At 37.8% G+C, this 23,400-nt stretch overlaps 1 protein-coding gene across 1 annotated transcript in view; it reads left to right on the top strand.

The window, feature by feature from the left end:
* Positions 1–23,400, top strand: part of EEA1 (early endosome antigen 1) — a gene marked incomplete at its 5' end in the record, with an annotated part of 127,728 nt that overhangs the window by 18,357 nt on the left and 85,971 nt on the right. The window contains 3 exons of the mRNA XM_079714243.1: positions 5,273–5,365; positions 12,676–12,804; positions 17,760–17,884. Coding sequence (XP_079570369.1) covers positions 5,273–5,365; positions 12,676–12,804; positions 17,760–17,884 — 347 coding nt within the window. The remainder of the gene's footprint in view (positions 1–5,272; positions 5,366–12,675; positions 12,805–17,759; positions 17,885–23,400) is intronic.

Genomic DNA, 23,400 nt, shown 5'->3' with positions numbered 1-23,400 from the left:
TTTTCAGCAACTATGTCTTCAAGTAGGTTTTCTGTCCCTTACACTCTTTTCTTTCTGGTACCCGTATAATGCAAATGTTATTCTGCTTGATGTTGCCCCAAAGGTCCCTTAAGGTTTCTTCATTTTTTATCTTTATTTTATTTATTATTTTAAAAATATATTTATTTCTTTGGCTGCATCGGGTCTTAGTTGTGGCATGCCGGATCTTCGTTGTGGCATGTGGGATCTTTTGTTGCTTCTCTCTAGTTGTGGTGCGTGGGCTCTGTAGTTGCTGTGCATGGGCTCCAGAGTGCACAGGCTCAGTGGTTGCGGCACATGGGCTTAGTTGCCCTGCGGCATGTGGGATCTTGGTTCCTCGACCAGGGATTGAACCCGCATCCCCTGCCTTGGAAGGCGGATTCTTAACCACTGGACCACCAGGGAAGTCCCTGTCCTCACTTTTTAAAATACTTATTTCATTTTCCTGCTCTGTCTGGGTGAGTTCCGTTGTTTTATCTTCCTGCTGACTGATTTGTTCTTCTACTTCACCCAGTTTGCTGTTGAACCCCTCTAGCATATTTGTCAGTTCAGTTATAACTTCTGTTTGGTACTTTCATATATTTTCTATCTCTGTTGAAGTTCTCACTGTGTTAATTTTTTCTTCATCTGAGTTTGGTTAGTGTCTTTATGACCATTACTTTGAACTTTTTATCAGGTAGATTGCTTATCTCTGTTTTGTTTAGTTCTTTTTTTGAGGTTCTGACTTACTCTTTTGATTGGAATATCTTCCTCTGTCTCCTCATGTTGCCTAATTCTTTGTGTTTGTTTCTATGTATTAGGTATATCAGCTATCTCTCTTAGTCTTGAAGGAGTGGCTTTATTTAGGAGATGTCGTATGGGGCTCAGAAGCACAATCCTACCTAGCCACCAGAGCCGGGTGCTCAAGGGGTGTCTCCTATGTGGGCTACATGCAGTTTGTGGGGCCACAGCTGCCGTGGGGTGCTGGTGGGTGGGGCTGTTGCTTGGGCAGCTATGAGGCCCACCTGAGGTGTGGGGGTTGGCAGTGCTCTCTCACCCCTGTTGGGATGTGCCCACTGGTGCTAATAGGTTGGGTGGAGAATTCCAAAGTGGTGCCTTCCAGCACCAGTATTAGCAAGGTAGCCTGAGATCACATAAATGGCTCCTGCTAGTGACTCAGCCAGTGGGGAGCATTCCAACTGGTTCCTGCCTCTCTAGCAGATGCTTCAAGATTAGTAGGTGAGTTCCCTTCACCTGTGGTCTTATGCACTTTTCAATTTGGTGTTTTTGCACTGGTTTTCAGGTCAAGTCAGTCTGTGTGCAAGTCCTTTAAGAGCAGGTTTTCTATTCCCTGTAGCTTTCCTGGACATATTTCTCGTTGGTTTGCAAAAGCAGGTGTTTTGGGGGCTCATCTCTCTTGTGCAGGATCTAAGGGTTGGGGTGCCTGAAGTGCTCAAATCCCTCGTTCCTCAGGGAAAGGATCCATGCCTTTGTGGTCCCTCCCAATTGTGGATTGCTGAAGCTGAGGTGTGGTTTTCATATCTTGGCCTGTCCTACGCATTTCATTGCTGTCCTTTTATTTCACCCTTTGTTGTGGAGGTTCTGTTCATTCAGTTTTCAAATCCCTTTCTGGGGGAACTGTTCCATATGTGGTTGTACATTTGTTATGTCTGTAGGAGGAGGTCAGTTCATGATCTTTTTATGCCACCATCTTGAACTCTCCCATAATTTTTCACTTTTGTAAATAATGCTTTGCTTGGAATGCCCATTCATCCCTGCCTGGAAAAGTTTTGATCAAGCTTCAAGCCCAGACACAGTGCTTGTTGGGTTTACGGCTTTAAAAAATTGTTATTTATGGCAGGGGGTAGTAGCTTTGGCCAACTTTCTGAGTTCCCACAGTGGGCCTGGCTTCTTGTTACCTATCACATGTAGGGTGTTTTGGTTCCTATTATCTCATTAGAACTTGTTTGCCTCTATCTACTTTAGTTCCCAAACTCTATACTCTGTGTGTTTGTTTTATTTTTTGTCCACTGAGATACTTACCTTGTGTTTGAGTATACGTCTACAATTTTAACATTAAAAAAATTTTAATCAGCTATTGATCGTTGATTGGAGCTGAGGCAGCTTAGTTTCTATGCTAACTGTGAGTGCAATCTGGACTGGAGTTGTGGACACTCTCTCTTTACCATGGCATATTTCAATGCTTTATATCCCTTACCCTATTCTACATTATCAATTTAACCTATTTAATACCTGTTTGTGTGTCTATTACTTTATTTCAAACATATGTATTTTTTATCAAATACAGGGTTCTTATTTCTGCCCTTTCTGCTCTTGTACATTTTTTTCATCTATTTGGAATGATTGTCATTTTATTTAATTAAATTTAATTTCAAGAAATAAGATTTTTTTCAATTACCACAACTTGCATTGATCTCTTCTTTCTCAGAATTCTGCTCACATTCAGAGCTCCCCCCTTTAGCATTTAAGTTTTTTCAAATTGTTTCATATCTCTTTTTTTATACATTAGCTTGGTTTCCCCAGCCAAGTTGTATAGTCTACCTGAAGGCTTGCTCCTTGTTTCTCTTACATTGTCCTCATGCTCAGTGTCCTCCATTTGGCATGCAGAGCTTTATAGAATGTTAGGTACTTCATGGGAGATGGATAAATATCTATTGAAGAAACCATAAACAAAGTGAATGTGTTTTGTACCTTTTAGTCACTGTAAAAGATATCTAAATTATGTAATAATTTTCCTAAAAAACACAATTTGGAAGATATTTATCCCCTATCATTTTAAGTTTTTAGTACAAATTATTCTTATCCCATTGTATTTACAAAGTAAAACTTTTTATAAGTGTAAATGTTAGAATGCTTTATATTGTTTCCTCAGGGTCATTGTTACTGTAATTGCACTTCTCATTGAAGTGATGGGATTTTGACAGCCTAATAATAGAAAAAGAAGTTCTTAGACAATTTAGCAACAATCTGAGGGAATGAGGGAATATGTGTAAAATATGCACATCAAAAGCATCTCATGATGATTTTATTTTTTCTTCTTTTTTCCCCATGCTTCTTGGGCTTACTTAGGTCTGTTTACTAGGATTATTTTAGGCAAATTTAAGGAAGGGTATTTTTGGTGATGATAATAGGATTATGTAGATATTTCTGTGAATTGCTTGTTCTCAGGCAAGGTAAATCTCAGGTGAAAAGCCACCTGGACTCTGGAAAAACTTAGGATACAGAAATGGGGAAAGTAGTTCTTGGGAGGTACAGCTTTTGTTTCCAGTGCTTTTGGGGATGGGGTCAGTAGTTTTAAAAACCATTATGATGTGAAGCTCTGAAATGTTGATGAGTCAAAAATGAATTTCTAGTTTTATACAGTTATTTATATTAAGTATATAATTAAAATGCTCTTTAATTTTTTTTTACTATTTAGTTACTTTTTTGTCACATGCATGAGTATATCATCAAATTCAGATAGCAGGCTTTTATTTATAAATTCATGTCTCAAGTATATCATTTTGAGAAAGAATTTTGCTTTGTTTTTTTGGAGGAGGGTAGCTGATGTAATAGTTCAAACATGAGAATGTTGTGGATGTTAAGTGAACACAATAAAGATATACTCTGGATAAGTTTAGAAAGTTTTAGACAGTTATGTTTTGGGAAAATATGATAGGCACGTAGATCATCCAATTTAGACAACTCTGATTATTTTTAATATCAAAAATTTCTCAGTGTAAAAGTAATTTAACTATGAATCTAAAATTCTGAAAAAAATGTAGCAAAAACAAAAACTGAGAAACTAAAGACCAAAAAAAACCCATAATTGCTTCTTGCTAAGGAAATTATTGTTTGCATTTTGGGATATTTCCTTTGAATCTCTTTTCTTATATAATTAGTTTTTATACATACTTATAATCATAGTATACACATGTTATTTCATTTTTTCTATGCAGTTTTTATAATCCTTATTTTAATTGATTAATTTTGAAGTAGTACCAGTTCATCCTTCTTTGGCATTTATGTTGAATATGTAAGTGATGTACAGGGTGTTCATGTTTTGAGACAGATGTTTAGTGATTTGTTCTCAATCTTGGGTGCTTGAGGTATATCTCAGTGGAGATGTCAAGCAGTATGAGTTAGTGATTAAGAATCAGACTGCTGAAGTTAAAATCCTTTCTTCCACTTATTAGCCATGTGACTTTGGGCAAGTAACTTAACTTCTACACCTTTATTCTCTCTTGTATAACGTGAGAATAATGATAGTGTGCACCATAAATGTTTTTGGTAAGGATTATTGAGTCAGTTCTTGTGCTCTGAATCTGTGTTTTAGCCAGCATTTTACTAGATTTCCAGTTCCTTTAATGTCATACCTAAGTATAATGAATAATGTTAGATGATAAATGTTGCAGGAGAGGAAAAAAAAAAAGGCCTTTAACCCTCCAAACCGTATATTGGATGATGGAATATTAAGTATTGGAAACAGATTGGTAATGGTGGGCATGGGTAGTAGATGGATGGGTGACTAGATAATGTGGCCTGTGTTGATCTTTTTAGCTCCCCTCAAATCATTGTAGTTCACTTGATGTAGTGGGGAGCAATGCAAGAGGAATGAGAATTTCAGCATTTTAGTTCCGCTTCTTTCTGATTTTTGTTAACAGTAGAATCTTGAGAAGTCCCTTAGCTGCTTTGAATTTGTTTTCTCATCTATGGATATAACATTTTACCTGTCTCTCTTAGATGTCTTTATGATTAAATAAGATGTTCTGTAAAAGTGAGGTGAAGATGATAAAGCACTATATACAAAAGTAAACTTTTTATTAATTTAAAAATACTAAAGCTGAGAGAAGGCAGATAGAGATCTTGATACAGTATTAGGTCCAGTCAGTCTTTAATAAAGGATAGCGTCTAGTGCTGTTTGTTATTATTATTATTATTATTTTTGCAGTATGCGGGCCTCTCACTGTTGTGGCCTCTCCCGTTGAGGAGCACAGGCTCCGGACGTGCAGGCTCAGTGGCCATGGCTCACGGGCATTGCCACTCCGTGGCATGTGGGATCTTTCCAGACCGGGGCACGAACCCATGTCCCCAGCATTGGCAGGCGGATTCTCAACCACTGCACCACCAGGGAAGCCCCTGTTTGTTATTATTGAGAGGACATCTACCTTATGTGTAAGGCTAGCCCTGATTACTGTTGAGGTTATTAAATAGTTTATGAATATATTGTTGATATTTACTTTGATTTTTTTCCCCCTTTCTGCTTGTGTTTCAGACTCCTGGGAGAGTTGGCTCTCAAGGTTCTGATTTAGATTCATCATCAGCTCCTATAAACACAGTGGATGTCAATAATGAAAGCTCTTCAGAGGTATGAAAATAATAATTTGGCAATAAATATTGTTTTATTTAAGCAAAATATTATTTAAGGAAAAATAGCAAATATATGGAGTAACAATTGATAATTTTAACTTTTGTACGGAAAGGTCTCATAAATCTTTCTTACAAATTGGAATGCAACTTTTGAATCTCACTTGTAGATAGATAATAGTGCTTATTTGTGAGACTGCAAAAGTGTATATTAAGACTGAAAAATAATATTGACAATTTATCTTTAATGTTAAGGTCATCTCAACTTAATGAAGATTTAAAAATCTGTTTGTAAAGAATTACCAGTTAATTAGTATCTACTTATGTGTTTGTACTGCCATGAACGACTAAGCTAATGAAAAATTAGATGAACTATAACATTTATACATTATTTGTTGTCTTCATTTATGACTTTGTAAGAACTTCTATGTTTGATAGCTTATTAAAAATTAATGGAGAAAGTAAATAACTCTAAAAAAGAAATAACTCAAATTTTTTGAGAAGTCAGCCCTTAGAAGTTGCTACATTACTATCATTATTTTTAACAAATAATATATACTCATTATAGAAAAAGGAGGTAAGGTAAGAGAACATGAAAACCACCCATAACACTGCCCTTAAGAGATCAACACACTCACATTTCTGCTCTGACAGTTTTGTCAGTTGCCCCTTTCTCGGCCCAGCTGTACCACCTACCCAGTCCCCTTTTCCCTATTCTTTCCCATCTCTTGGTTGGTGAGTCTATTATGTGTATGTTTCTGGGTATTTCTCTATCCATTCATTTCTCTGTTTTGTCTCTTTTTGACCATCTGTCTTCATGTATATGTATATTAGCCATAACAAGATCAAACAAGACTGTGAGAGTGAGAAGAACAGTATCAGTTGAACTTTATTAAGAGCAAGTTTAAGGAAATATCTCTAAGGAAAACATTCCAAACTGTATTTATCATATGATGAGCTCAGAGAGCTAGGTTGTAACCCTGGAGAGGAATTTAGTAGTAATTGTTGACCTCATTCAGACCAAAAACAACAAAAAAAATCTCCAGTGGGTAAATGAGCAGTGCCTGATAATCCTGCTATATGTTCTTATTAGGCTCCCTTTTCTACTCTCTGTGATAGTTGTACTCTCTTCTTTGTCCTCAAACCTTAGTCCCGCCTTCTCACCATCACCTTCTATACCATTGAGAAAAGATGAATGTTCTCATTTTGTCCCTAAAACTATACTTGCACCTCTATTCTCTTTATTACTTTAGTACGCGGAAGACAGGTCTCTTTTCCTATCAGATTTCAGTCCTTTCCCTGTGCTCTGGATTCCATTCTCTCTCACATTCTCAGCTTATCATCTCTCCCTCGTGCAACTTTGGTTTTTACCTATGCCACAAATTATTCCCTTCAGCATACAAATACTGCTCTAGAGGTGCCACTAACCTGGGACTCCCTTAAATTAAGTTTGGTACTTGAAACTTTTCAGATTACCCACTAGTGTAAATTTCTAACCTAATTGAGGACTATTGGTGATTATGAATTCTCAGGGGGTATTGTTTTTTCCATATGCCCAGTGTTAAGGTATTGACTTGTTAAGGTCTCAGTTGATATCTCTCCTCACCTCTCTCAATTTCTCTTTTTCTCTCTCAATCTTCCCTTTTACCCTGATGTTGGCTTCCCACTTTGAACAAATTCTAGGTTTTAACATTGTGCCCTTAGCATCCATCTAAATGGGAATTTGAAATATCATGGTCTCCAGGATTTAAAAAAAATGGTCAGAAATAAAGAAATACCTTGCTTTAATGCTCATTTATATCATATTTTATATATTTTATGTATAATAATATATATAATAGCATCTTAGTCAGTATAGGCTATTATAACAAAAGCACTGAGAGGCTTAAACAGCAAACATTTATTTCTCACGGTTCTGGAGGCTGGGATGTTCAAGATCAAGGATCTGGCAGATTCTGTGTCTGATGGGGGCCTCCTTTCTGGTTTATAGATGGCTGTTCTCACATGGCAGAAGGGGCAAGAGAGCTCTCTGGGGTCTCTCTTATTATATAAAGGTACCAATCCCATTCATTAGGGCTCCACCCTCATGACTTAATCATCTCCCAAAGGCCCCATCACATTGGAGGTTAAGATTTCAACATATGAATTTTGAGGGTACATAGACATTCAGTCTGTAACAAATATATAATCTGTATAATACATAATGTGAATGAATGATATCATCATTCATTCTCATCAGGACAGTTGTGCAGACTATTTAGTATATTGCATTGCAGAAGCAAATTCTTTGTTCACTCTTTATCCGTTTCTAATCTGGCTTCCATCCTTAGTACCCACTGAAACACGCTAATGACCAGCATATTACCAAATCATATCTTCATTTTCCTAGTCATTTGGCTAGGGAGAGCAGACTTTTCTTGGGACTTTTTTGGTAGGTGTCCACTGAAGTTTCCGGGTAGCTGGCTTCTTCAGCAGCCAGTCCAGAATATATGAGACAAAAAGAAAACCCAGAGTACTCACCACTGTCTCAGTCCTTGGCTCCTGAGATCCTCAGCTGGTCTGCCTTCTTCTCTTTACCTTTCAGAGTTTTCTTTTTGTTTTGTTTTATATATAAAGCCTCTGGATTTCAGCTGTACTTAGCAGGAAGAGTAGAGAAGTGTATCTGTTCCATTTTGTCTGGAACTGGAAATCCGACCATTTTGAAAATTGGAGTATTTATCTTTATATTAAGGAATTCTAAGAGTTCTTTATCCTTTGTCAATGTTTTGATTGCCTCCTATTCATCTGATTAGTGAGGGAAGGATTCGTGTCCTAGGCTTATGGAAATAGCTAAACACATAATTAGATAAATGAGAGAAATGAGATCAACAGCAGTTTATTAGTCACATATACTCACAGCTCAGAGATGGAGGACACGGTGTGCCATGCAGGGCCACATGAGGATTGCACTTGAGAACAAAATGAACAACCAGGGGTTGTTCAGAGGCAGGCATTGTAGTATCAGGAAGGTAAGGTGCCCCCTGGTTTCTAAAGGAGATGTGATTGGCTTGCTTGAATAATTCCAGGGGCCGGCAGGGAACCTTCTCAGGGATAAGCAGGCCCTGTGCTTGCTGCCTGTGAAGAGGAGGGCTGTTTGGCTAGAACTCCTTATCTGTGAGAGCAGAGTGGGGAGGGGAACTTGCAGTTAGGCCATTTGAAGCCCTCCCAGTTTCACCAGTTGTCAAGGCAACACAAAGTATTGGGCCTTAATTTTAGCCCTTACACCACAATCAGAAATATGTGATGTGTATATTTTTTCTCAGTCTGTGGCTTATTTTTAATTTTGTTAATGTTGTCTTTGAAAGAGAAGAAGTTTTAAATTTTGGTGAAGTGCAATTTGTCAGCCTTTTCTTTTATGATTTTTGCTTTTTGGGTACTACAAAGTTTTTTGCCTACCCCAAGGTTGCAAAACTTCCTCCTATGCTTGCTTCTGATTAAAAAAAAAAAAAAAATCAAGCTACAAGGATATATTGTACAACACAGAGAACATAGCCAATATTTTATAATAACTATAAATAGAATATAACCTTTAAAAATTGAATCACTATATTGTAAACTGTAACATATATATTGTACATCCACTATACTTCAATTTAAAAAAAGATGGAAGGATTAAAATTAAAAAATCATTTTAGCATGTACATTTAAATCTATGATTTATTTTAAATTATTGTATATGATATGCGATAGCGGTTGAGGTTCATTTTTTCCATGTGGATATGGAAACCACATTTTTCCATATGCTTGTTGCAGTACCATTTGCTGAAAATATTACCTTTTCCCAATGAATTAAATTTTCACTTTTGTGAGAAATCAGTTGACCTTATATATGTGGTTACATTTTTTTATGTTCTTTGATTCAGGCATAATGAACTGATTTTAAGGTGTGCCAAGTTTTTTCTTACCTTTGAACTTTTGTATATGCTGATCTCTATGCCTTACCTAGTTTTGCTTTTTCTTTTTTCTTGGTTAACATCTGATTATCCTTCAAGTCTCATCACAGATAATTTTTCTAATAAACCTTCCTGACTCACATGTTGGATAGATGCTTCTTTCACATGCTTCTGTGGAAAAGAATTCCCTATCCTTTTGGTAATGATTATTAGTCTGAGATTCATTTATTTATCAAATATTTATTGTCACCAGACACTGTTCTGGATGCTGGAGGTATGGCACTGAGTGAAATAAATAGTAAAAAATCTTTATGCTGGTGGAATTTATTTATTTATTTTTAATTAATTAATTTATTTTATTTTTGGTTGTGTTGGGTCTTTGTTGCTGCGCGCAGGCTTTCTCTAGTTGTGGTGCGGGGGCTTCTCATTGCAGTGGCTTCTCTTGAGCGCAGGCTCTAGGCATGTGGGCTTCAGTAGTTGTGGCATGTGGGCTCACATGCCACAACTACTGAAGATGCCCCTGAGGAGGGGGTAGCTCAGAAAGAACTGAATGAAGTGAGAAATCATGTTGATTTCTGGAGCAAGCATGTTGCAGGCATGTGGAACAAGTCTCTGAGGTGGGAGCATGCCTGGCATATTGAAGAAGCATCCAGGAGGCTAGTGTGGCTCAGCACAGTGCACGGGGGGAGGTTAGGTTAGTGAGGTCATCAGGCCCACCTCATGTAGGGCCTTATAGGCTTTTGCACAGACTTTAGTGTTTCACTCTTGGTGAGATAGGAAGTCATTGGAGAGTTTGGATCAGGGAAAGGACAAAATTTATCTATATTTTTGTAGGGTCACTCTAGCTGCTGTGTGGAAAGTACAGCTGTGAGTGGGGTAAGGACAGAAGCAGAGAGACTGTCAGAAGGCTTTTACGTGACCCATGTACACTGTGAGGGTGGCTTGGAGCAGGGCAGTAGTGGAGGCCCTGAGGTTCTGAATACATTTGGAAGGTGGTTCTAGTAGAATTTTCTGATTAGTGGGGTATTTTCTTTTACAGCTCTTTCAAGAAGCGTGCAAGCTTATTGAGGTTGGGGTCTTTGCTTTATTTTACCATTGCATTCTCAACAACATAGCATAATGACACAGTAATCACACTCAGTAAATAGTTTTTTTTTTTTTAATTAATTAATTTATGGCTGCTCCAGTCTTAGTTGTGGCATGCGGGATCTTTAGTTGCAGCATGCGGACTTCTTAGTTGTGGCATGCGTGCAGGATCTAGTTCCCTGACCAGGGATTGAACCTGGGCCCCGTGCATTGGGAGCACGGAGTCTTACCGACTGGACCAGCGGGGAAGTCCCAATACTTTTTGAATGGATGACTGAATGATGATATGTGGAAACTTAAAGTGAAGAAATGAGTAAAGAGGCAGGCAGCATAAAGATATTGTTGTAAAAAACAATGCAACAGTGCATTTTAAAAAAATTATTATTCTGTAGTTTTAATACTTCGGCCTGTGGTTGCCTGGAAGACAACCCTTTCATTGGTAAAAATAAAAAATAAGTGAATTCATGTTCCTCACTTTCATCCCCTGGCTAATCTCCTTAAAGGGTTGTTAACAAGAGGAACAATGATATTAATGATAGCTAACATTTATTGAATGTTTTCTTTGTATCAGATGCTGTGATAAGGACTTAATATGTATTATTTAATTCTCACGAGACCCCCTCCCCCATATGGAGTAGGTGTTCTTGTTACCTCATTTAACAGATGAGGAAATTGAAGGTAATATAAGCTACTAAGAGTGGTGTGAATCCAGGATTCAAGCCCAAGACTAGCTCTTTTTTTTTTTTTTTGCGGTACGTGGGCCTCTCACTGTTGTGGCCTCTCCCGCTGCGGAGCACAGGCTCGGGCCGCACAGGCTCCGTGGCCATGGCTCACGGGCCCAGCCACTCCACGGCATGTGGGATCTTCCCAGACCGGGGCACGAACCCGTGTCCCCTGTATCGGCAGGCGGACTCTCAACCACTGCGCCACCAGGGAAGCCCCCAAGACTAGCTCTTAACTGCTACCCTGTCTTGCCTCTTACTTTGGAACCTTGTTTGTAGTCTTCCTCTTCCTTGCTACGATCCTAACGTACATCAAGGAACTCAAGGAACATCTTAGCCTCCCAGTTCTTAATGTTATCAGTGCCAGTGATCTTTATTACTTTTCTTTTCTAGTTACTCAAGCCCATGGCAGTACCTTCCATCTTCTTATCAGGCAGAATAATTTTACCTGACATGTTAAAATCATATCTCTGCGTTCCTTACCTCAACTGACTATCCTCTCAAAAACTTTCATAATCTCACTACTTACCTTCTTTGGCCTTGCTGATTATTTTAGATTTTTAATTTTTATTTTTCCTTCTAGTCTGTCAACCTTTCTTGGCTTCGTTTCCTTTACTCTCTAACCATACATCTAACGACAGTTAATATTTGTTGAGCACTTATAATGTCTCAGGCACTGTACTAAGCATTTTATACACTGCACAATAACTCTAGACAAATAGGTGCTAATATTAGTCCCATTTTATAGATGAGGAAACTGACATTTAGCAGGGTAAAGTGAGTTTTTTAAAGTCATATAGTCAGTATTGGTTGAGACTCAAACTCACATCTGTTTCTGACACCAAAACTCATGACGTTATAACCTTTGTAACCTATTGTCCTTCACCACTGTCTTCATTTAATTTACTTTCTCCCTGATACTCTGAACTCCTTTATTCTCTTATCCTTTTACTGTTCCTATCTGAGAAAACCCCAAACTATAGATCAGTGTAACAGCCCACATTTTAAAATACATATATTGTTAGGTATGGGGAATTTGGGAGATTGTTTTAAAATGATTTCATTTGGCTCATAAAATTAGAAGGAAGGGTAACCTACTGGGAATTGTGGGTATGGGCAAGAATGGGATCTTAGGCTAGTGGAATATGGTGAAGACTAAAAATTGCTTTCATTATAACTTTTTTGTTGAGAACATCATCTACATAAAAGTATTTGTTAAAACTGCCAGTCATTTCTTGATCTAAAATAAAAGCTAGCTTGCCAATGCTAGCTCTTAGATAAGTAAGGACAAAGTATCATAAACAAAAAGAATAATAATATTCCAACTAAAGCAACTGGTTACTCAATAAAATTGACCAATGGGGATCTATAGCATAAGGATGGAAACTAATTTCAGAGTCCTACTTTGGATAGGTCTTTCACCTTTTGTACAGTTACTACTTGAAAATTTCCCTTCCATATACTAAAAAGAAATATTCTATTATTTTCCTGTTATGTCTATTTTCATTGTTTCTATTTTGTTTCATAAATAACTTTTTGTGTATATCCTCCTAAAAGTTGTTATTTCACAGGGTTTCATCTGTCCATTATGTATGAAAAGATGTATAACTGCTATTGATTTGTCGGAGCATTACCAGAAAGTGCACGCTGAAAATGAGACAAGAGGACAGGAACTTCTTCTTAATGACTCCAGTGTTACTGTGGGTCCTGAATATTTTGTTTTAGCAGCTTGGTTTTGGGTTGCTCAAAATAGCTTTGTTTTTCCTTGCCTCAGTGTTGCTTAACTTTTTCTGCTATAAGGGAATGTGGATTGCTTTAATTATGCATGCTCTAAGAAGGTTTAATAAGGAAAAGAGGCTCTTGGGAAGTTGGCTGTTCTTTCTGTTTGTAGCAGTCTTTTTGTGAATCTGTAAACATATAAAAGTTTAAGTTTATATTTTTGCATAAATTTTGCCATGAAATTTGAAATATAAAGTGAATGTTTTTTATTTCAACATTTGTAAGTTACATCTTTATTATGTAGTTAATGTTTTATTAATGAATGTTTTAAAATGCTTTAGGTTAATATGCTTTACTCTTACATAGAAAGAGGACTTTGCATGTCAACTGTTACTGTCTTTATTTGGAAAAATATACAGCATTAGAATCTGGATCTACCACTGTTTCAGTCTTTGTTTTGATTCCCCAGACCTGTTGGAAGTGACAGAATGATATACACCTGTTATTAATCATGGGCCACCCAAATGTTTCTCTGTAGTGTGTGAGGCTGGTGTATACAGAAGGCTGGGAGTGGGAGTGAGTGAGGGGAAGTGTTGCCCATTTTTAGTCTGGAAAAAATTTCTCAGATGATCTTGATATATCTCCTTACTTTGAAAATTACTACAGTATTCTAAAAACAAAGGGAGACGTAGCGTTTTAAAAAATTCTTTTACAAATCTTTTAAAAGAATGAAACTTTTTTTTTTTACCATGAAAGACAAAAAAATCAGACTTACTCTTTCCTATGAGTTAATGATGTATAAGAAAACGATCTCACCAAACTTTCACTTATTTAACATTAATAGAGTACCTCTTATGTGCCAGGTATTTTGGTAGGTACAGGAGATAAAAAGGTAAATAAGATATGGTCTCTATGCCAGGAAGTTTTTCTGATAGATATTTGCAAAAAGAGTACAATGTGTGATTCAGCTTGCGGGGAACTGCAGAAGAACTTGAAGAGGGGAACAATTAAACCAGACATTCTCTAGGGTGGTGGGGAAATGAGTGCAAATAGGACACCAGTTAAACTACGGAGGCAATGTGAGCAAAGATAGAGGCATAAAATCTCTTGGAACTCTGCTTAGCGTTTTACCAGTTGTTTTTCTTACAGAACATATGGGTCAACTTTTCTTTATGGGTTAGCCAAAATCAAAAGTGACTATCTTACCTACCTGTCACTTAAATAAGAACTTTCCTTTTAACTGAAAGGACACTTGGTACAATAGGGTATCATAAGTATCAAGTTAAGCTAAGTTCTTAGCTATGGTGGATCTGAGAAAGGATTACAGATAACTGAAAACTAACAGTAAGGAATTTAATGCTTTTAATCTTAAGTCAACACTGTGTGTGTGTGTGTGTGTGTGTGAGAGAGAGAGAGAGAGAGAGAGAGAGAGAGAGAGAGAGAGAGAGAGTAGGTGAGATATTTGGAATGGTTAAGGGAAATAAAATGTAGCTGGCTACTTTGGTGTATTATTGTTTGCTTTTTTACTGTTTGTAAGTTATCTATCTAGCAACCTTAATTCCCTTGAAGACAGTTTAGAAAAAATAGAGGACCCTCTTAATATCCAGAATTAGTATCACAAAGCCCATGAACTAAAGGTCATGCACTCTATTCATGGGACATCCCTCAGATATTCAGCTTATATTCATAAGCTCATTCTGAGCTTATTTTACTTTTTTAAAAAACAATAAATATTTATTTATTTTTATTTTTGGCCGCGTTGGGTCTTAGTTGCGGCATGCGGGATCTTTCGCTGCAGCGTGCAGACTCAGTAGTTGTGGCGCGCAGGCTCCAGAGCGCATGAGCTCTGTAGTTGTGGCACACGGGCTTAGTTGCTCCACGGCATGTGGGGTCTTAGTTCCCAGCCCAGGGATCGAACCGCATCCCCTGCATTGGAAGGTGGATTCTTAACCACTGGACCACCAGGGAAGTCCCTTTACTTTTATTTTAAATGAGTGATGTGGTTTAATAAACTTTTTTCCCCTTAATCTATCTTTCCTATCCATATCAGGCAAGCATTGCTAGAAATAGCATAGGAATAATTTTTAGAAATGATTGTTGCAAGACAAAACAGGGTGTAAGAAAAACTATAGAATGTGGGTACAGGAATTAGAGACTTGCCAGAATTAATAGAGTGGAAGACACCCATTCAGTGATTAATATTTATGCTTCTGGGACATTCAGCAAAGGTTTAATATCATCTGTTTAAGTAGGTGAGGAAGTGCATATATGTATTTTAGAATTATTTTCATCAGAAATGTCCCAAAATTGGGCTTCCCTGGTGGCGCAGTGGTTGAGAGTCCGCCTGGCGATGCGGATTCGTGCGCCGGTCTGGGAAGATCCCACATGCCGCGGAGCGGCTGGGCCCGTGAGCCATGGCCGTTGAGCCTGCGTGTCCGGAGCCTGTGCTCCGCAACGGGAGAGGCCACAACAGTGAGAGGCCCGCGTAATGCAAAAAAAAAAGAAATGTCCCAAAATTGAAGTTTTATTTAAACATGCAAGCTCTAATCACATGGAAAATTTACTTAGGTGGAATATTTCTAAATGTGTATTACTGAATTTCTAAAATTTCTCTTTAGGGATGAATCAGTTCTTTCTGGAGTATTAACCTGGTAATGTTTAGAAGCTTTAAGAAAGTATGGCAGGGCTTCCCTGGTGGCGCAGTGGTTGAGAGTCCGCCTGCCGATGCAGGGGAAACGGGTTCATGCCCCGGTCTGGGAAGATCCCACATGCCGCGGAGCGGCTGGGCCCGTGAGCCATGGCTGCTGAGCCTGCACATCCAGAGCCTGTGCTCCGCAACGGGAGAGGCCACAACAGTGAGAGGCCCACATACCGCAAAAAAAAAAAAAAAAAAAAAGAAAGTATGGCATACCCTAATGGGATCATTAGCTTTTTGGCGTCCTTGGATATCTCAAGCCAAAACCAGGAAGTAAAGACAGTGGTCAAAAAGCCAAAGTTGTGAAGATTAAGTAGCATAATTGGGATGTGGATTTCCTGAGGAACACTGTAATTTACCTTCTAGTTACTAGCAGAAGCTGAGACACGAAAGAGAAATGACAAGCTAAATATTATAGGGGTTTATGTGCTGTTGCACTAAAAGCGTGTTAACTAGTGTGGTACAGCAGTTACTGGGCAGAACTTATAAGAATACCAAATAGAGCTTAATGTAGAGCCATTATGAAATATGATGGTAGATAATAGGTGGCTTTGAAAAAAGATAATACCAAGTAGATTAACACACAGGCTGGGGGCATTCATTCATTCAGAAGACAGTGCTGAGCATCACACATCTCTGGATCCTAATGGCATTATTCTGATGTCCAAAGGCGCATCCTCAGTACTGCTGTCTTTGCTTACTTTAGAAGTTCCATAAGAGATCATTGCATTCATCCACCTGTAGCGCCCCTGCCCTTCACTCTGGCTCTGTGATCAGCACATACCTCTGTTTCCCAAGTGCAGCGTGACTGTGTTTCATACCTTTTCCTACCTCTTTGTTCATGCTCCTCCATTTGCTTAGAATGCCTTTATTTCTGACAAGTAAACTCCTATTCAGTACCTAATTCCAGTGTCTCATATAGACATATGTCTACATATATGTATATATACACATATACATAATGTGTGTGTGTGTGTGTGTGTATGTGTGTGTTTAGTTTTTGGAAAGCATTAACTGCTGCCACAGGCAGATTTGGATACTTGTGTTCCTATAGTTCTTTATATATATCAATACTTCCGTTATACCATTGTCTGGTAATGTTACGTTCATTGAGCCTTGATTCTGCCATATGATGTGCATAAATGATGTGAGGGTATGTTATTTGTATAGCACCCAACAAAGGAGCAGAAGTTATTTGTTTATTCTTAGTTTTTATGTGTCCGGAGTACTTATTACTTAGCTCAGTCTATCCTTTGGAAGGTTTTATAATCTGCAAGCTGTTAAAGCTCTTCAGCTTTTTTGCCAAATTCTGCCCTGCCAGGTTCATTCATATTTCATTAAATAAGTACACTCTGTAGAAAGTATATGGTATGTTCAAAATACTACACTAGCCATTAGGGAAACATAGATTAAAAGCTTCATTGTGTTGTGCATTATAGTGGATGTAGAAACTTGACAAGCTGATGACGAGAATGCTGGAGGAAGAAAGCAATATATGCAAAGGTGTAAAAATGAGAGATACTGTGGTGTGTTCAGGGAAACATAGGTGCTTCAGTATAGTTGAAGCATGTTATATACAGTAAGGGATGTCCAGAGATCAGATTGGTTAGGTCATTGGGGGACTATACCTGCAGGACCTTGTATGCCATAACTATATAATAATTCTGGGATTATTTATAAGTTTTTAATATCTTATGGGACTATATATTAATTTTAAGCTTTTATAGTGTTAATCTTAAGTTAGCAAGGAATTTACTGATGAAAATACTTCTCAACCATTGTAGATACTCTGTGGTAATTATGAGTTATTTATATTACCTTTTTTCTCAATGATCAGAGTGCTTCATGTTCTTAATATTTTGGTTATTCCTGTGCAGTAGATTGGAGCAGATATTGTTTTACTAAGGGACATATCTAGAGAGATGGAAGATATAATGGCAAGTCTTCTCAACTAGACTTCTAGATTAGAACTAACTTCTCAGATTAGAATTCTATATTCTAGCCATTAATTTATTCAACCTAAAAGATGGTTGTAAGGGTTTTAAAAAACATTTTGTAAACTGCAACCAGGATAGGCAGTGATGTACCTTTGCACAATACCAGAATTTGGGCTTAACACTGTAAATTACAATTTACCTGTTGGTATGAATAATACATATGACCGTATTTCATAACATACAAATGGTTATTTTGCAATACTAAATACTATTTTGAAACCTTTTTCTGCCTCTTTTCTTGTAGGGTTTCATATGTCCCCAGTGTATGAAATCTCTTGGATCTGCTGATGAACTTTTCAAACACTATGAGGCAGTCCACGATGCTGGTAATGATTCGAGTCATGGAGGGGAAGCTCTGGCTCTGAAGCGGTACAGTATAATAGTTTTGAAGTGTAATGTAGTGAATGCATGTGATATCATTGTTTAATCATGAATAATTAGTTTTCGAAAAGAGTAGTGTTTTTATATTATTTAATTTAAATCTATCTTCTTTTAGCGTAGCCTTCATCTTTTATTGTTATAACCAATCCTATCCTTGACCAAAAGCTATCTATACCAACATCTACAATATGGTTCACAGGTTTATATTTTTAATAAAGATTGTGATTCTTTAAAAGGTTAAATTTTATTTAGCAATTCTGCTTAATAAAGAATGATATGCTTTGTTTAGAAGATTTTACAGTAAGTTGTTAAAATAATGAATTTAGCAAAGAATTAAATTTAATAATTATTAAAAAACATTTTTTTGTAATCACCAATATAACAGCAAGCACACATAACACATTCTGCTTCTTGACAATTTTGCCTGACCATTTTAAGAATGAAACTAAAATATAATTATTTAGAACAGCATTCAACAGTATGACTTTGCTTTTCTTCTTCTACTGGTAAGGACTCTTGTCTTATATTCCCACTAAGGAAGAAAACTTGATTTTATTCTACTTGTAAAAAACTGTTTTTCATGTTTTTCTTTAAAAAAAAAAAAAAGCCTCTTAGTTGGTTAATATGCTATAGCATAAAGGACACCACATTAAGGAAAAGTATTATGACCACATTTTGGTTGATAGATAACGTAGAACTATAAAATATGGTTGTTTTATTTTATTAAAATATGTGGGAAAACCAGAGCTTTTGGGAAATATGAATCTTCCCTTTTACATGACTATTAGTGCTCTCTAGGATTTTTATGTATGAGTCAATAATTTTGGGTACTGTTCTTTTGTCATTTGTTAGGAGATAGATATAAAATATATACTTATATATAAATGTTAATATATTTAGTGTCAGTTTAACAGAGTTGCTTTCTCAGCTGTGAATTAGTGCCCAGTACATGAACTTTCAATGTAAAAACATCCATAGTCTACCTGTGTTCTTGCTTCTTAACTTGTCATCCAGTGTTTAGCTCACTAAAACCTGGTTTTTGCCCTACGATTCTCCTGAAAATACTTCTTCAAAGGTCAACGGTAAAAAAAAAACCTGCATTATTTTCAGTTTTTATTTTATTTGACCTCTGTTTTGGTCATCTATAACTGTGTAATAGTCCACCCCAAACCTAGTGGTTTAAAACTGTAACTCTGTATTACTTCTCATGATTCTTTGATTTAACTGGATGGTTCTGCTTTAAGTTATGTAGAGTTGGGTGCTGGGAAGGCCAGAAGGTCCAAAATGACCTCACATTCATGGCTGGGAGATGATGCTGGATGCTGGCTGTCAGCTCAGCTGGGGCTGTATATCAGGGGACTCAGTTCTCCTTCATGTAGGCCTCTCTGCAGCTGCTTGGACTTACAGGCCAGCAGTTGGGTTCTGATAAAGAGCATTACAAGAGGAAAGAAACAGAAGCTGCCAGTTATCTTAAGGCCTGGCTTCAAAAGTTTGAGAGTGTCACTTCTGCCATATTTTATTGGTCATTGTAGCCACAGGAGTGCTCAGGAATCTGAGGGCCAGCTCAGATTGAAGAGGCCAAGAAGTAAGCTCTATCTTTCAGTGGAGGAGTGGCTTCTGTGTATAGGAAGGGAAGAACTTGATGGCAGCCGTCTTTGTAGACTATTTATTACAATCTCTGCACAATTTGGTTCTTCTGGCTCTCTTTCCTTCTACTCTTCTGAGGCAGCACATCATTGTGATGATTCTTTCTTGATCTGTTTAATGTACTCCCTTCCTCTATATAATGTACTTGGGGTAATATTCATATCCATGACTTCCTCCTAAACTACATCTCCAACCTAGAATTATCTCCCAAGTTGCCTACTAGGTATCTTCTCTTAGATGTTCCAAAAGAACATCTCCCTGTTGACATTTGAAAACAGGGTTCATTATATTTCCTTCTAAACCTTTTCCTTACCTACTGTTACTTCTTCTGGTTAATGGCAACATTATCTTTCCACCAAGTTACTAAAGCCAGAAAATTGGATATGCTCATTTTTACACACTTACCCTCCCCTATTTGATCTGTCACAAAGTTTAGTTAATTCTATCTCCTTAACAGCTCTTATAACCTTTTTTTTTTTTTTTTGCGGTATGCGGGCCTCTCACTGTTGTGGCCTCTCCCGTTGCGGAGCACAGGCTCTGGACGCGCAGGCTCAGCGGCCATGGCTCACGGGCCCAGCCGCTCCGCGGCATGTGGGATCCTCCCAGACCGGGGCACGAACCCGTGTCCCCCGCATCGGCAGGCGGACTCTCAACCACTGTGCCACCAGGGAAGCCCCTCTTATAACCTTTTTTTATCTTCCCTGCTACGGCTTAGTTTAGGCTTCATCATCTCTCACTCAAAAATATTTTTCAGTATTTATAGTTGGCTCTCTCCCTATGTCTTGTACCTCTCTACTTAACTCTCCACATTGCTGCCAGACTAGTATTCTTTTTCTTTTTTTAAAAAATAAATTTATTTAATTTATTTTTGGCTGCGTTGGGTCTTCGTTGCTGCATGCGGGCTTTCTCTAGTTGCAGCGAGCAGGGCCTACTCTTCATTGTGGTGCGCAGGCTTCTCATTGCGGTGGCTTCTCTTGTTGTGGAGCACAGACTCTAGGCGCAAGGGCTTCAGTAATTGTGGCATGCATTCTCAGTAGTTGTGGCTCACGGGATCTAGAGCGCAAGCTCAGTAGCTGTGGCGCACGGGCTTAGTTGCTCCGCGGCATGTGGGATCTTCCCGGACTAGGGCTTGAACCCATGTCCCCTGCATTGGCAGGTGGATTCTTAACCACTGTGCTACCAGGGAAGCCCCAGACTAGTATTCTTAAAATGGAAATTTGATAGCTTTATTCTGAGTATTAACTTTCACTAGTTTCTCATTGTTTATGGAATAGTCAGTGTATACTTTTCCAGGTTTATTTGTTACTATATGTTTTCTTCCCATCTTCCTGTACCTCTCCAATTTCTTAAAATTACATCCTGCCCTTCTATAACATATTGGGTAGCATGTGACTATGGGCAAGATATGTCTTCTAGATCAAAGCCCACGTGACTTAGGTGGGTCATGAAGCCTTTTTGTTTTAAAGCTCTACAGTTAACATAGGACAAACTGAGAATTCCATCAACATCAATCATATATATGAAATGTGATGCATTAGTTTTCTGGGGTCCAGATTTTAAAATTAGATGTATGGATAGCATATGCAGAATACAAAATTCAAATGGTTCAAAAAATTATGTGGTATAAATTGACTCCTTGCCACCCTTTCCCCCTAGCTTCTTACTTATCATCAGTTTCTTGTGTATATTTACAGAGATAGTGTATGCATGTATACACATATGTTTATATCTGTGTGTATATAAAGAAATATATACATGTATGTAATTACATAAAACAGAAGTTCTGCATTGTCCTATACCTTTTGTTTCTCTGTGTATCTTACGGATTGTTTCATATCAATGCAGGTAAAGCTATCTCATTCTCCTTAATGACTGCATTGAATTTTATCATTCTCCTGTTCATAGCATTTAGGCTATTTCCAGTGTTTTGTAATTATAAATGTTGTTGTGGTATATGTCCTTGTGGACATAACATTTGCACGTATTTGAATATATCTGGAAGATAAATTTCTAGAAATGGAATTTTTGGATAAAGTTTCCCTTTAAAATTTTGATTGATGTTTCCTAATTTTCTTTTGTAAATATCCTAGATTGCTTTGATATGTTACACGTTTCAAAAGATTTTCTTTGCTAGGCAAATTGCTTTAAAATTTTGTTAAGTGGCACTTTTTCAAAGATTAATTGGAGCAACTGAGCCCACCCAATTAGAAGTTGAATTGGAATTATCTTCCTTGCAATTTCGTATTAGCCTTTCAAGAATATTGTTATTAATTCCTCTCTTCATCGTTTTAGTTTATACATAGAGTTGGAAGATTAATAAAGAGTAGGGAAAACTTAAAACACATACACACTTTTCTATACACATATTAAGACTAAGTGTTCCCTGTGTTTTTCTCATATTAAGACTAAGTTGGCAGGTGGTTTCTACAAGTTGGGTAAGTTCATAGGGCCACATGGGAGAGAGGGAGGGGAGGGGAGACACACACACACACACGAAATAAAGAAATGAAAACTAATGAAAGTGTCATAAAAAGACAAATTTTAAGAGTCAACAAAAGAAACAGGAATCTATTATCCAGTTTTACTTTTGTATTCAGAGATTAAAGACGTCACCTCAAAGTTTATCTCCATCATGAAGTGCTTGTAAGTAGAAGCGATCACTATCTTTATGCCTCTGTTTTTAAAAAAAATTAATTGATTTATTTTTGGCTGCATTGGATTTTTGTTGCTGTGTGGGGGCTTTCTCTAGTTGCAGCGAGTGGTGGCTACTCTTTGTTGTGGTGTGTGGGCTTCTCATTGTGGTGGCTTCTCTTGTTGTGGAGCGTGGGCTCTAGGCGCTCGGGCTTCGGTAGTTGTGTCACGCGGGCTCAGTAGTTGTGGCTCGTGGGCTTTAGAGCACAGGCTCAGTAGTTGTGGCACACGGGCTTAGTTGCTCCACGGCATGTGGGATCTTCCCGGACTAGGGATTGAACCCGTGTTCCCTGCATTGGCAGATGGATTCTTAACCATTGCACTACCAGGGAAGTCCCTATGCCTCTGTTTTTATTTTTATCATAGAACTGATGGTCTGTTACTCTTACTTCTTTACATGTTTACTTCCCCCATTAAACTGAACAACTTGAGAGTCTGGCATAGACAAGTTCTGTTGAATAATGAATTAATTCTTTACATATGAATGGCTACCAAAGGTAGAGGACTTATTTCTCCATCTTTTACATTTTTCTTTGTTGGCAGTTTCCTTCTTTTTCTATCATTAGCCATGTTTCACAGATGAAGCTGACGCTGTCTGTTTGTTCTCTACCCCTACTCCCATCCTAGAGAATAATTCTCCCACGAGTATGTCCCATTATCTTTTACTTTCTGATATGCTTGTGCTGGTGTGGACTTGGTCTTCTGAAACTTTAGAACTGATCCTGTTCTGTTCCCTTTGTACTAGAATCAGTTAACTTGAGTATCCCCAATCAGCTCAGTTCAGTTTTGTGTCTTCTACCATGGCAGCCATTGGAGTGGCGTGGAGGAAGGAGAGTCCCTTTTTCTGCTATTTATAATCCAACAGGGGAAGATATGTTCCTCATATCCACAAGAATAATCCTAAATGTGTTTTCTCATGGAATCTTTTTCCTGCATTAGGGCCTTGAGGTGTCTGCTCACCATTCTTTGTCAGACTGACGGAGAATTAGGTGAGGTGAACAGAATGTGAGGTTTTGACAGGAAAGAGCATTTCTGACTCAAGAAACAGAAAGAAGCCAGAATTGTTAGAGCTAAAGTAATGAGGGTGAGAGTGGTAAGGCAGGGAGTAGATTGTGCAGATTTTATAGTCCTTGTTAATGAGTTTAGATTTTACACTAACTGCAATA

Source organism: Hyperoodon ampullatus (genome assembly GCF_949752795.1).
Source record: "Hyperoodon ampullatus genome assembly, chromosome: 11".
NCBI classification, from domain to species: domain Eukaryota; kingdom Metazoa; phylum Chordata; class Mammalia; order Artiodactyla; family Ziphiidae; genus Hyperoodon; species Hyperoodon ampullatus.
Note: the sequence above shows the minus strand (reverse complement) of the source record. Positions and strands in the feature narration are given on the sequence as shown.